A 13,964-nucleotide genomic window follows, 5' to 3' on the forward strand; every position below is an offset into this window, starting at 1 on the left:
AAGGCTTGTGATACTGTTCATAGCCAAAAATAGTGTATTTACTTCCGCATCACTACTTCGCGGAAATTCAACTTTCACAGGCAGTCTCGGAATGCATCCCCCGCGAAAATTGAGGGAACACTGTATATTGACATCATTTGAAAAACCCAAAGATCATTTTGTACTTTAGTTTAGCTGCTTACTTTTATAAAAGCTTCAAAGACATTAAGCATTGTGAGATGGTCACCCTCCTCAACAGCAAATTTTCTGTGTTCCCTTATCTGAAAAGGAGAAATATTTTATATAGCAAACAACAGAAGCCAGAATACTTTTCTACTAATTTTCAATAAAAGTATAATCTAAATAGGTTAAATCTGCACTTGAACAAAGTTTCAACTACAGTCTTGTCAGCATTACACTTCAAATGTTATTTCAATAGGTATAAGTGCTTAGAAGTAAAAGCATATCAAAAATTACATCAATACACAAGTCACCATAATGTTTTTAATTAAAAAGCTAATAAGGAGGCACAAAATATAAATAAAAACAAGGTATCCAAGTGAACAAGTCAATGCAAGCCCTCTAGAACTGTTTCAAAGTTATGTCTGTGGGTATAAACCAACACTTACAGCTTGAACTTTTTGGTTTGGAGGAATCGTGAAGATATTTTGGATTTGCATCATGGATGCAATGCTTAGAATCTCTTGGGAACAGCCAAAATTTCCTGCAAAATGATTTAAGGAAAAGAAAATTCATTGTCATAGAGCAGTACTTCCTTTGTTATACCTTTCCAATTAAAACAGCTATCACAGAATTCTATCTCCTATACTGCTTTCTCCATAATTCTACCTCACTTTCATAATCCAGTCTTTCATGCATCTATATCTAACCTACAGCAAAATATTTATTTTTAATGATAAATGCATATTCAACATTTTAATTACAAAGTAAGAGCACTTAACACCCCAAATTATAATAGAACACATCACCTGATTCTAGGAGCATTTTTGCAAACATAGGATTTAAAGGGAACTCTGCTATTCTAATTCCTAGAGGTTCAGTGAGACGACAATATTTATCCAATCCTGCAGGAGAAAAAAAATTAATGATACAGAATGTAAATATTTGTAATTCAGGATGCCTTAAATGTAAAATGCTAAAGAATTTAGAAAGATGTTATTGACTGTATTATTTTCCAGAGCTTAAACCATATTTCTTCAGCCTAGCATTCATATAACAAAAATGTAATCAATGGAATACAATATCTCATATTATTTTTACAGTTTACAATCTTAAAATCATTTCATAACAACAGCCTAGTTGTATAAAATGCATTGCATATTTATAATTATAATTTTGATGTTTCACACCTGATCTGAAGATGGAAGCTCATACAGTATATAGCAGTGTTTTTCAACCAGTGTGCCGTGGCACACTAGTGTGCCGCGAGACATGGTCAGGTGTGCCGCGAAGAAGGAAGCTCAGGTTCCTGTCTCGCAACTTTTTGCTGAGAGAGAAAGAGAGAGAAAGAAAGCAAGAGAGAAAGAGAGAAAGCAAGAGAGAGAGAAAGAGAGAAAGCAAGAGAGAGAAAGAAAAGAGAAAGAGAACACAAGAGTGAGAGAGAGAGAAAGCAAGAGAGAGAGAGAGAGAAAAGGAGAGGAAGGGAGAGAGAGAGAGAAATGAGCAAAAAGGGGAGAAAAAAAGAGAAACGAGAAAATGATTGAGACAGAGAATGAGAGGAAAGAGAGAGAAACGAAAGAGAGAGAGAGAAGTGACTCTTGATTTAAAGCATATGATAAAAAAGCACCCAAAGAATAAGAGAGAAAACCTCCCCAGCCCTCACCTGTTTTTGGAAATGGTTCAAGAGTGTGTATATACACACACACACACACACACAAGGGGGGGAGGAGACAGGGATGGAAAAAGAGAGGAGAGTGTCTTAGGGTGTTATTTTGGTTGGCGGTGTGCCCCAGGATTTTGTAAATGTAAAAAATGTGCCGCGGCTCAAAAAAGGTTGAAAGTCACTGGTATATAGGATATATAAATATTACCATCAAAAGTTCAAAATCCATGTGAAAAATGCAATGACAACTAGAGGATTCGTCTAAAATGCACTAAATTATCATCAAACAAATTTTGCAGCTTACTAAGGATTTCATCAATACTATAAACTATTCACTGGAAAGATTTTCTATGCATAATTAAGCCTTCATGAAAGTACCCATTTTCAAAGCCAAGGAATGAGAGCCCGCTCACAGCAGAGTTCAGATGGCATCACAAAAAAAAGAAAGCTGAGACTACAAAAGTCTCAATAATATTTCAGTATCAAACTCAAAAACATAAATACAGTGATATATCCCCTTTTGGCTAGTAAGATTTATGTATGGTTATGATTGGGTAGTGTTGACTGTTTTTTAAATGATAGTGGGTTTTTAGCTATAGTTTTAATTACTGGATTTGTACTGTATTGTTTATTGTTGTTGTGAGCCACCCCGAGTCTTCGGAGACGGGCGGCATACAAATCTAATATAGTAGTAGTAGTAGGGGTAGTAGTAGTAGTAATCAAGCAAAACAGCAGCCCTTTGAGCCAAATGAAGGGGTGTTACAATTGCTAAGGAAGAACAGGCTGAATTTCTGCAAGAGAAGTTCCTTTTTTTTTTTTACAATACATATTTTATTACTGATATAGCTTATGTAAAGCAGTGTTTCTTAATCTCAGCAACTTTAAGATGGATAGACTTCAACTTCCAGAATTTTGTCAACCTGCATCCTAGGGAAGTCTTAAAGTTGCTGAGGTTGAAAAATACTGAAATAAAGTAATTTAAATTCTCAGAATCTGTTATTGAGATATATTTTAGTGCAATTCAATTCCAGGCAAGGATTCTGTTTTCAGCCATCTTTTATTTTAGTGCCATGAACCTACTGATTAACAATCAATATATAAATATCTAAAAATTAGGTCAACAATGTATTACTCTTATAAATTATAGGTAGCATTCAATTGCAAAGGATATGCAAGACACTGTGCAATGCTGATTACATTAACTAAAAGCCATAATTATTCATTCATTTGGACTGGGAGTTAAAAAAAAAAAGATCCGCTTTATAGATGTTACAAAAATTTTGGCCTGCATTTGATATAGAACAAACAAATCTTCAGAATACCTTGCATCAAAGGCAAAACTATTTTCGTTCTTATAACCCTGGTACATTAAAAGCAAGACAGTTTTATATTGGTTCATTGATAAATAGTACCTAGGTTTAAAGGCAATAACATGCATACTTTTCACTCCCTGTAGAGTTAAAAATAAACAAAGACCCCATCTTACCTCCTAAAGCATACAACAGCTCCAGAGCTTGCACCATTGATTGAGCTGGTGGAGGCTAGAGGAAAAAGTAGTGATATAATTTGCTTTGTTTGATATAGAAAGGTATGTTCAATTTAGAAACCCACCTTTCTATGAATTCAAGAAGGAATCAGTAGTTTCCTACTGTAATCTACTTGGCTTCCAAAAGTTTGGCACAGATTAAAGAAGAGTCCACTTTGTGACTTACAAGACAATGTTTGGGGAAAGAACTATGTGTTGGATCTCTGTTAGATGGCTATTTTAAAGAGGCAGGACAGGAACTGGGAAGGCCTTCTTCCAACTTCCCATTAAAGGAGGAGAGCATGATCACTATATGTAACCCAGTAAGACATGCAAACCTCTTCAGGAAGAGTTGGCCCCCAAAGTAACCTGGCCCTATGCTCTGTAGGGCGTTAAAAGTCATTCAGAACATTGAATTGCACCTGAATAACAATTGGGAGCCAAGGCAGCTAACACAGCATTAATGTAAGTTAGGTGAACTCTGGGGCATCCAATGTGTGCCATTGCATTCTGGATCAGTTGCAGTTTCGGGATAGACTTCAATGGTAACCCCATGTAGATAGCATTGCAGCAATCCAAAGAGGAAGTAATTAAGGCATGAGTGATTATAAGCAAGGCCTTCCAATCCAGGAATGGCCCGTTAATGTATAAGATGAATTTGTGATAAGGACCTCCTGACCACGGCTGCCACCATGGCTTCAACAGGAGTCATGCATCCATGAAGATACCTAGGCTGAATGACTTTATGAAATAAGTGAGACTATCACCAATCATTGATGTCATCCATTCACTCAAATCTCTTTCATATGTAGAAAATCTAGCTGAAACTCTGACAGCATTCAGATAAACATTTATAAAATCTGAAGGGAAATGTTTTAAATAGAATTCAAAATATGAGTATCTTCACATAATTTTGAATCCATGCAACCAACTTTGTAACCATACAGTTTCTATTTGTAGGGCACTGCACCAAACACATATAGGTCTACAAAGGAACTAGACGTAGCTATCTTGGAGACAAGTTTTTTTTGCAAGCCTCACTGAGGTTATGCTGGTAGTCTGAAGCAAAATATTAAATTAACGTATGAAAAGCATGAAATGAAAAGGGAAACAGCTTTGGGGATCTGCCCTATTTTGGTTCATACAATAAAACATTGCAAAGTAAATGGACTGGCTGAGCCAAAGGCCGTCAGTAAGTTGCAGTCAAATAGGTGCTTTGCTATGGGTTTTTATGGCCCATGTCTAACATCCTCATCACTTTGCATCACACATTTTCATATTGTGCTATGGTTAGGGTTTACCGTAACCCTTCCCTTACTGAAGAATGGTGGGAAAAAGAGATACTATAAAAGGATAGGAGAGCTGAAGAGTTCTTTTTTCTTATGATACTATGATAAATATAATAAATATGAAGGATTAAACAAGGTTCTCTTACTTACTGAGAGGAAGGGAAACCTAAGCACATTGTCAATTCCTAATGCCTTAAGCTGCAATATAACTGGTGCCAGGTTACTGCGTTGCATTTCAGGAATGGTGGACTGTGGCAACTTCTCAAAGTCTTCCTCTATGGAGAAAGCAAAGTTCTTCGTGATTTAAGTTTTAAATATGAATCCTTATCCCATTATAAGATTCCACAACTCAATTAATAATACATATTCAATTCAAGTGTTCGAACTGAAAACAAGACTGTGCAAATGTTTTTTTAAAGTGATGCTTTAGAATGTACAGAAACACATACAAAGCAGCTCTTTTTGAACCATTAAAGCAGCTACATATTTTTCCCTATTTGTGCACTGCTATCTCCACATACTGAATGCAAGCAAAATCTTCATCTGCAATATAATTTTACAGAGCTGGAAGAATACAGTAAGGAACATTTGTGGGGTGGAAGTACTGGTCTTCAAATCAATGTTAATTCCTGGTGCTATCTGGAGAAGCCCCTGCAGTTTTCTTGGCAATTAGCCACTGGCTCCGTCCTGGGGCTGAGAAACTGAGTGGCCGGTCCAAGGTCACACATCTGTCTTTGTGTCTAAGACAGAACTGGAACTTGGATTCTCCCAGTTTCTTGCCTGATGCCTTAACTACTATACGAAACTGGCTCTCAAGGAAGAGTTATCGGGCTATAAAGAAATGTTTCCCTGAAGCATTCTGTAATACAAACTCTTGTGCAGCATTGCAAAGATTTGAAGGACTTCAAGAAAAGGAAATTACAGGAGAATCTGCTTCCATAACAATACTGAGGAACATGATAGGGAAGAGAGATTAAAAATGAACCATGAAATCCTATTTTGGGGTGGGAAAGTGCATTATCAACAGAATTACCTCTATGTATTTTCATACAATATTTTTAAACTATCTGGATAAAGAACAGTTTAGAATAGAATAGAATAGAATAACAGAGTTGGAAGGGACCTTGGAGATCTTCTAGTCCAACCCCATGCTTAGGCAGGAAACCCTACACTATTTCAGGCAAATGGTTGTCCAATATCTTCTTTAAAACTTCCAGTGTTGGAGCATTTACAACTTCTCTTCCACTGATCAATTGTTCTGTTAGGAAATTTCTCCTTAGTTCTAAATTGCTTCTGTCCTTGATTAATTTCCACCCATTACTTCTCGTCCTGCCTTCAGGGGCTCTGGAGAATACCTTGACTCCCTCTTCTTTGGAAATCCCTGAGATATTGGAACACTGCCATCATATCACCCCAGTCCTTCTTTTCATCAAATTAGACATACCCAATTCCAGCAACTGTTCTTTATGTCTTAGTCTCCAGTCCCCTAATCACCTTTGTTGCTCTTCTCTGCAATCTTTCTAGAGTCTCAACATCTCAACGTTTATTAAGAATTTTTTTTATTTATTTTTTTAATAAAATTTTTATTATACAAATAATACAGAATACATCACATTGTACAAAACATGAAATATTGGTCGAAACAAAAGAAAACAGTCGAATGATATATCAATTTACAAAGTACAAATTTGAAACCTTGTAAAGGGGAGGGAAAGAAGTAAGTAGGGAAAGGGCACAGAGGAGGAGAGAGAAAGATAGAAAAGACAAGAAACATAGAAAGGATAGAAAGGGTAAAGAATTCGGCGAATGAATTTTTTTAAAATGCAAAATATAGACAATGAAGTTGAATCTATGATTATAATTCTAAGTTACACAGATCAATTATGAAACTACTGGCCATACATTAAAACTCCACTAATAAGCACACTCTACCTGTGTAAAGTCTGTAACATTTCCCTGAGCGATTCCGTCCAGCACGACCAGCTCTCTGATTAGCTGAGGCCTTTGAGATTGGAACAACCACAAGACATTCAATGGCTGTTTTGGGATTATATGCACGAAGCTTCACAAAGCCACAGTCAACGACAAATGAAATGCCATTGATTGTGATAGAGGTTTCTGCAATGTTAGTAGCCACTATCACCTGAAAGGACAAGGGTAAAAATTAGTCCCTACTTCATAAACAATTAGGTAATCTTGAGAATATAACAACTGTGGCTTGTTTGAAGAGCTGCTTTAAAACCCCACAAAACAATTTAAACAGAAGTAGGACTGTAAGAAATGCTGATTATTTTATAACAGCAATAGCCATTTTAAAACACTGAAATTTTTTCAGTAAAGCAATATTTTGTACATGCTAAATCTGTACAAACTGCCGATTAGGAACACATTTCTACAGACAAAATTACAGCCCCCAGTCAGTAGATAACATTTTAGAATAAATAGGTTAACAGATGAAAATTCACGCTTGTGCTTTCCTTCTTAAAAAAATTAAATTAAGAACAACTGTTCTTTCATCTGACATTGAGAAGGAAAGTTCATAAACCCACCCCGGGTCTCTGGGGAGGGGCAGCATACAAGTCTAATAAATAATAATAATAATAATAATAATAATAATAATAATAATAATAATAATACGAAGATGAAGAAGAAGAAGAAGAAGAAGAAGAAGAAGAAGAAGAAGAAGAAGAAGAAGAAGAAGAACAACAACAACAACAACAACAACAACAACAACAACAACAACAACAACTGGTAGGATCATAAGCCCGAAAAAGTGGTCAAAAATGAGCAACCAAAACTACTGTGGGACTTCCGACTTCAGACTGACCGAATTCTGAAGCATAACACACCAGACATCCTGATCGTGGAGAAAAAGAAAGTATGGATCATCAACATCGCAATCCCAGGGGACAACAGAATTGAGAAGAAGCAGCTAGAGAAATTAGTGAAACACGAAGATCTAAAAATCGAGCTGCAACGACTCTGGCATAAGCCAGTGAAAGTGGTCTCAGTGGTACTTGGCACGCTGGGTGCAGTGCCAAAGGATCTCAGCAGACATTTGAAAACCATCGGAATTGACAAAATCTTCATCTGTCAATTGCAAAAGGCTGCTTTACTGGGATCGGCAAACATAATTCGCCACTACATCACGCAGTCCTAGGTGCTTGGGAAGCGCCCGACTGGTGATGAAATACGAAATCCAGCATAGTGATCTCATTTGCTGTGTTGTACTATAATAATAATAATAATGATGATGATGATGATGATGATGATGATGATGTAGGTTAAAGGGGGGGAGAGAAAAAAGGGCTGAAGCAGAAGAAAGGGTCACATTCTTAACAACATACCACCAGAGTAAATTCTGTCTGGTTTGCATTCAGCATTTCTAACAGCTAAATTTATGGTCTGGAATGTTCCAGCAGATGATATAGTTTTGAACATACAGTGATCCCCCGATTATCGCGAGGGTTCCGTTCCAAGACCCCTCGCGATAATCGATATTTCGGGATGTAGTGGTGCGGAAGTAAAAACACCATCTGCGCATGCGCGCCCCTTTTTCCATGGCCGCACATGCGCAGATGGTGGAGTTTGCGTGTGGGCGGCGGGGAAGACCCTTCGGCCGCCCAACAGCTGATCTGCTCCGCAGTGCGGCAGCAGCGAGGAGCCGAAGATGGGGTTTCCCCGTTGCCCAGGCAACGGGGAAACCCCATCTTCGGCTCCTCGCTGCTGCCGCGCTGCAGAGCAGATCAGCTGTTGGGCAGCCGAAGGAACCTTCCCTGGGTCTTCCCGCTGCCCAGGCAAAGGGGAAACCCCAAGACCGCTTGCCGCTTGCCGCTTGCCCGTCACCCGCTCACCCGGCCGCTCGCTTGCCGCTTGCCGGTTCGCCCGCCCGCCCGGCTGCTCGCTTGCCGCTTGCCCGTCACCTGCTCGCCCGGCCGCTCGCTTGCCGCTTGCCGCTTGCCCGTTCGCCCGCCCGCCCGGCTGCTCGCTTGCCGCTTGCCCGTTCGTCCGCCCGCCCGGCTGCTCGCTTGCCACTTGCCCGTTCGCCCGCCCGCCCGGCTGCTCGCTTGCCGCTTGCCGCTTGCCCATTCACCCGCCCGCCCAGCTGCTCGCTTGCCGCTTGCCCATTCGCCCGTCCGCCCGGCTGCTCGCTTGCCGCTTGCCCGTTCGCCCGCCCGCCCGGCTGCTCGCTTGCCGCTCGAGAGCAAGAGGGGGAGAGATAGAGAAAGAGAGAGAAGGAAAGAGATGAGAGAGGGAGGAAGAGAGTGTGAGAGAGGAAGAAGCAAGATAGAGAAAGAGAGAAAGAAAGATGAGAAAGGAAGGGAGTGACGTCATCGGGTGGAAAAATCGCGATATAGCGATTCGCAATGATCGGGATCGCGAAACTCGGGGGATCACTGTAATATAAAATATCATAATCTCTATAGTTTTTCCAAGTATAATATAAAACTTATCTATGCATAGCCTATCCCAACAAATTAATTATGACAAGATGGGTACCCCACATACAAACACACACACACACACACCAACCTTACCCTGCTTGGCACCCTCCAATGTATCGATACTCTAATGTTCTATCATTTCCATCCAAAATGTTTATGCTGGAAATACTGCATTGAGTTGCAGCCTCAATACCGGCATGAGGCTTGGCAATTATATTTGAGAACAGTAAGTGTACACTTTACCTTTCTCACATTATGAGGCACCCTTTCAAAAACTTTCATCTGCTCAGTAGCTGGCAATCCAGCATACATAGGAAGGACACGCAGGTGCTTCTTCATGCCTGTGCGAGCGATGATTCGAGCTTGTTCTATCAACATAGAAACAACTGTTTCTACTTCTTCCTAGAAAAATAGTTAAGTGATTGACAGATTAAGAAACATAGAAACATAGAAGTCTGACGGCAGAAAAAGACTCCATGGTCCATCTAGTCTGCCCTTATACTATTTTCTGTATTTTATCTTAGGATGGATATATGTTTATCCCAGGCATGTTTAAATTCAGTTACATGTACTGTGAATTTATCTACCACGTCTGCTGGAAGTTTGTTCCAAGGATCTACTACTCTTTCAGTAAAATAATATTTTCTCATGTTGCCTTTGATCTTTCCCCCAACTAACTTCAGATTGTGTCCCCTTGTTCTTGTGTTCACTTTCCTATTAAAAACACTTCCCTGTTTAAATTATATTTACTATACCTTCAAGAGCATATCATAGGGCTGGACTGTTTTTAAAAGGCGATATCTAGTCTAGCTTCTTATTAAAAAAATGTCCCTGTCCATGATCTTGAAAAGACCAGTTAATTGTATTAAGAGGATGCCAAACATCAAAATGATTTTCTTCCAATGCACCACAATACTTTACAGTCCAATATAGAGAACAGAATGGGAACTTCCATACTAGAACTGTTAAATGGCTGTTTTTATAAGAGTAACAGAAAAGGAAAGATAAATTATTGGTGTTTTTCTTTTCATTTTTAGTTTAAATATAATTTCCCTGTAAATTCCAGAAGTTAAATGGAAAGTGTATATTTGTGGCCTTATCATTTCCTTATCATTCACTTCTCTATTATTATCTTATACCCACTGGAAGCAAAAGGGAACTTCTGGAGAACTGAAACTTAATTTGCTGCACCATAGACAAGGATATATTTGTAGATTACTCACTCTTGCTTATTATTCTTTTAAAATAGGCAATACATTCTATTAAAAGAAAATGCCTAAATATTTACATTTCATAATTGCACTGCCTCAAGTATGTATGGGTTTCTCATGTGCATCCACCTAAATACACTTTCCTTCTCTTATATCCTCCTGATAGATCACAACCACAAACCACAACATTCCAGGCCAATAGAGTCAAATACAGTGGTACCGCTACTTATAAACTTAATTCATTTTGTGACCAGGTTCTTAAGTAGAAAAGTTTGTAAGAAGAAGCATTTTTTCCATAGGAATCAATGTAAAAGCAAATAATGGGAGGGTGGAAGCCCTGTTTCCTCCCAGGAGATTCCTAGAGAGGCCCCACGGAGGCTTCTCCCCGCCTTTTCCGACCCTGTTTCCTCACAGCAGATTCCTAGAGAGGTCCCACGGAGGCTTCTCCCTGCCTTTTCCAGTTACAAATTCGGAGGCTCGGGTTTGTAAGTGGAAAATGGTTCTTGAGAAGAGGCAAAAAAAAATCTTGAACACCCGATTGTTATCTAGACAAGTTTGTAGGTAGAGGCGTTCTTAGGTAGAGGTATCACTATATTATAATTCAGTAGCCTTCTCTCAGTCACTAGAGTCTGGAAGTCTAATATAACCAAAATGTTAAGTTAGATGTGAACAACAATCTTGCATAAAACAAAACCAGCATATTATCTTACATCAAATAAATAATTTCAAGAAGACAAAGTTTATTTTGCATCTACCTGGCCAGTTAAAAATGCCAGTATATCGCCATCACCTTCTGAATTATGAATTTTCATGACTGTTTCCACAGTTGACTTCACATAATCTGGAACAGGACTGTTAGGGGGAAGGGGAGAAACATAATAAATTTCCCAATAAGGTGTAGTACAATTTCTATTTATCACCAGGAATAAAGGAAATACAAATAGATTTGTTCTTTTTAATAGATCAAAAATTAACTCTAACTACTCTTCTGTTTTCTTCATAAAACATTTGATACTACTAAATATTTTATAATTAAATTTATAAACATATGCTTAAAATGTTATTCATCCCTGGTGAGAAAAATAGTTCAACAAACAATAAGTATCCTTCAGGATATTATTAAAAATCTAATTTTTAAACAATGCAAAATACACTCAAATGTGGCATATCTTAATAATCTATATAGAGTTTTGAAATCTGCTTCTAAAGGTCTTCAGTAACTATTTGCCCACAAGCAACTTTTAAACTTTCAACAAGGAAGCCAGAATTAAAATTATTGTTATCATGCACAAAATATCTTACCCAAGCATATCTCTTTATCATGAAATTGGAATGGGCAGGCCCACACAAGGAAATATTTAAAAAAATATTTGAAGTAGAATGTAGTGGAAAATCTAGATTCCAATGCCTAATATCATTCCACATAGCATTCAAAGTTAAAAAAAAAAGAACTGACTAATTACAGTATATGCGTATATGCATATCACTGCTCATACAGAAATAATATTTTTTCCTTCAAAAAGGCTACAGAACGTATATTATCTACTATAGATTAATATGGGTACTCTTCCTGAATGTTTTATCGCAAATTAACTTGAACATTTTTCACTTCAGTCAGTTGTCAAACTTGCAAAAACATAAAGGGACAAGCAAAAGAGTATCCACCTATGACCATCCACATTTTTTGCCTAACAGAAGTGCAAAAGCAAGCATCTGGATGCATAGGTAAAGAACAAGCCCACTTCTGCCACCGGACCTTTCCATCTCCTTCTGTGGAGGAGGGAGGGCATGAAGTTGCTGCCAAGCTTGCCCATAGCCCTTCTGTGGAGGGGGAAGGGGAGAATTAAGATTCCAGGGGAGGAAAAGCATGAAGATTCCACCGAGCCCCCGTAGCACTTGTCTGAAGTCTGCTCCAGCTGGCCGGTGCAGAAGGGGACGGGGGAAGGTTCCTGAAGCCCTCCTCCACTCAAGTCTGCGCCTGCTGCTCACAAAATAGGAGAGAGACAGAGTCAATTGGAAAACAGGATTTAGGTTTATATCCTAAATGTGTTGGTAACAAAGCCCAAGAATACCTAAAGATCCATTTAATCTTCCTTTCTCAACCAGACTTCTCTTCTAACCACCACTTAAGCATTAAACAGGAACAGACCTCTGAATGTAGAAGACGTCCACTGGAAACGTCCGTCCTTCCACAGTGAGGATCATGCTGGTATCTTTGCTTGGGTCACTGCTCTCATTTTGGTTAAAGAAATCCCTAAATTTCTAAAGTAAGGACAGTAAAATCATCACCAACGACACAAGATAAAAGAAGCAAACACTTATCAAATACTGGGAGAATCCAAGGAGAAATGTTTAAGTTTAAAATAAAAACATGGATTTTTTTTTCTGGAACCAAATCCTTACTTCCAGCAGCGTATTTTCAAAATACAGTGTTCCCTCGATTTTCGCGGGGATGCGTTCCGAGACCACCCGCGAAAGTTGAATTTCCGCAAAGTAGAGATGCGGAAGTAAATACACCATTTTTGGCTATGAACAGTATCACAAGCCTTCCCTTAATACTTTAAATCCCTAAATTACAATTTCCCATTCCCTTAACAACCATTTACTCACCATTATTACTGGTATTCACCATTGAATAAGACACTTAGTAATCCTGATACAGTATTTATAAACATAATTATTTATTAACAATAATTATTTTTTTTGTTATTTATTTGCAAAAATTAATAGTTTGGCGATGATGTATGACATCATCGGGCGGGAAAAACCGTGGCATAGAAAAAAAACCCATGAAGTATTTTTTAATTAATATTTTTTGAAAAACCGTGGTATAGGCTATTCGCGAAGTTCGAACCCGCGAAAATCGAGGGAACACTGTAACACCAAATAGTTAATAAAGCATCTATATAATTGGCATATTTAATCTATATATATATATATTTTCTCTCTCTCTAAGATATTTATGAATGAACTTCTAGCAATGACATCACACTGCCAGTGGCTGAAACGAGTGGCGCTCTGCTCATTTCAGCCGATTTCTTTGTGTTTTGGAAGCCCCTGGAGCAGATTGGATCCTGGAGAGAATGAGGAAAAAGAGGTGCTCCTCCCATTGGACTAGAGGAACTTGTGTAAACAGCATGAAGAAACACGGCTTGTATGGTTGTTCTGGAGATGTCAGCTCCCAAATTTTCAGTGATGGAAGAGACAAGTGGCAAGCAGCTTAAGAAATTGGGTGACAAAGAAAATAACAGACAGACAGAAAAAATTCTCAGAGTGCATGGAGTATTTTGAGATTGATCAATGCTAAAGCAAGTCTCCAGTGAGAAAGTGAAAGTGAAAAGCCAGCAGGGGGAGCGGAGGACACAAGCAGTCAAAGATCTGAAGAGAGAGGGGTGAGCTTAGTAAAACCTGAACGGCGAGCGACGAGGCAAAAAAAAAGGCTGGCTTTTTCTGGTGACAAGGAGAAAAAACAATTTTGGCGCTAAAGGCCTTAAATTGCAGTTGTGGAAGCTAATAAGGCCTCATCCCCCAGAGATGGTCACTTAAGTGCCAGTCCCATCGAGCTCTGAGGGCGAGAAAGGCGCAAAAGTTGTCAACAAGCTGGCGGGGGGCGGGGGCACCGGGGCATTTTTTGCAGCTATTTAAACTGCCCCAAATCTATTTAGGGTTAAA

General features: G+C 38.8%; 1 protein-coding gene across 4 annotated transcripts in view; it reads right to left on the minus strand.

Moving 5' to 3' along the window:
* DHX35 (DEAH-box helicase 35) overlaps window positions 1–13,964 on the minus strand; it is a 46,103-nt gene that overhangs the window by 5,866 nt on the left and 26,273 nt on the right. For 2 of the 4 annotated variants that reach the window (XM_070744753.1, XM_070744752.1), the window contains exons 9-18: window positions 12,442–12,554; window positions 12,049–12,273; window positions 11,048–11,144; window positions 9,325–9,483; window positions 6,569–6,779; window positions 4,787–4,911; window positions 3,309–3,363; window positions 969–1,064; window positions 609–703; window positions 183–260 (exon numbers count right to left, since the gene is read on the minus strand). In XM_070744753.1, coding sequence (XP_070600854.1) covers window positions 183–260; window positions 609–703; window positions 969–1,064; window positions 3,309–3,363; window positions 4,787–4,911; window positions 6,569–6,779; window positions 9,325–9,483; window positions 11,048–11,144; window positions 12,049–12,273; window positions 12,442–12,554 — 1,254 coding nt within the window. The remainder of the gene's footprint in view (window positions 1–182; window positions 261–608; window positions 704–968; window positions 1,065–3,308; window positions 3,364–4,786; window positions 4,912–6,568; window positions 6,780–9,324; window positions 9,484–11,047; window positions 11,145–12,048; window positions 12,274–12,441; window positions 12,555–13,964) is intronic. The other 2 variants (XM_070744755.1, XM_070744754.1) reach the window with 1 other exon arrangement.

The sequence above is a fragment of the Erythrolamprus reginae genome, chromosome 3 (genome assembly GCF_031021105.1).
Source record: "Erythrolamprus reginae isolate rEryReg1 chromosome 3, rEryReg1.hap1, whole genome shotgun sequence".
NCBI lineage: Eukaryota > Metazoa > Chordata > Lepidosauria > Squamata > Dipsadidae > Erythrolamprus > Erythrolamprus reginae.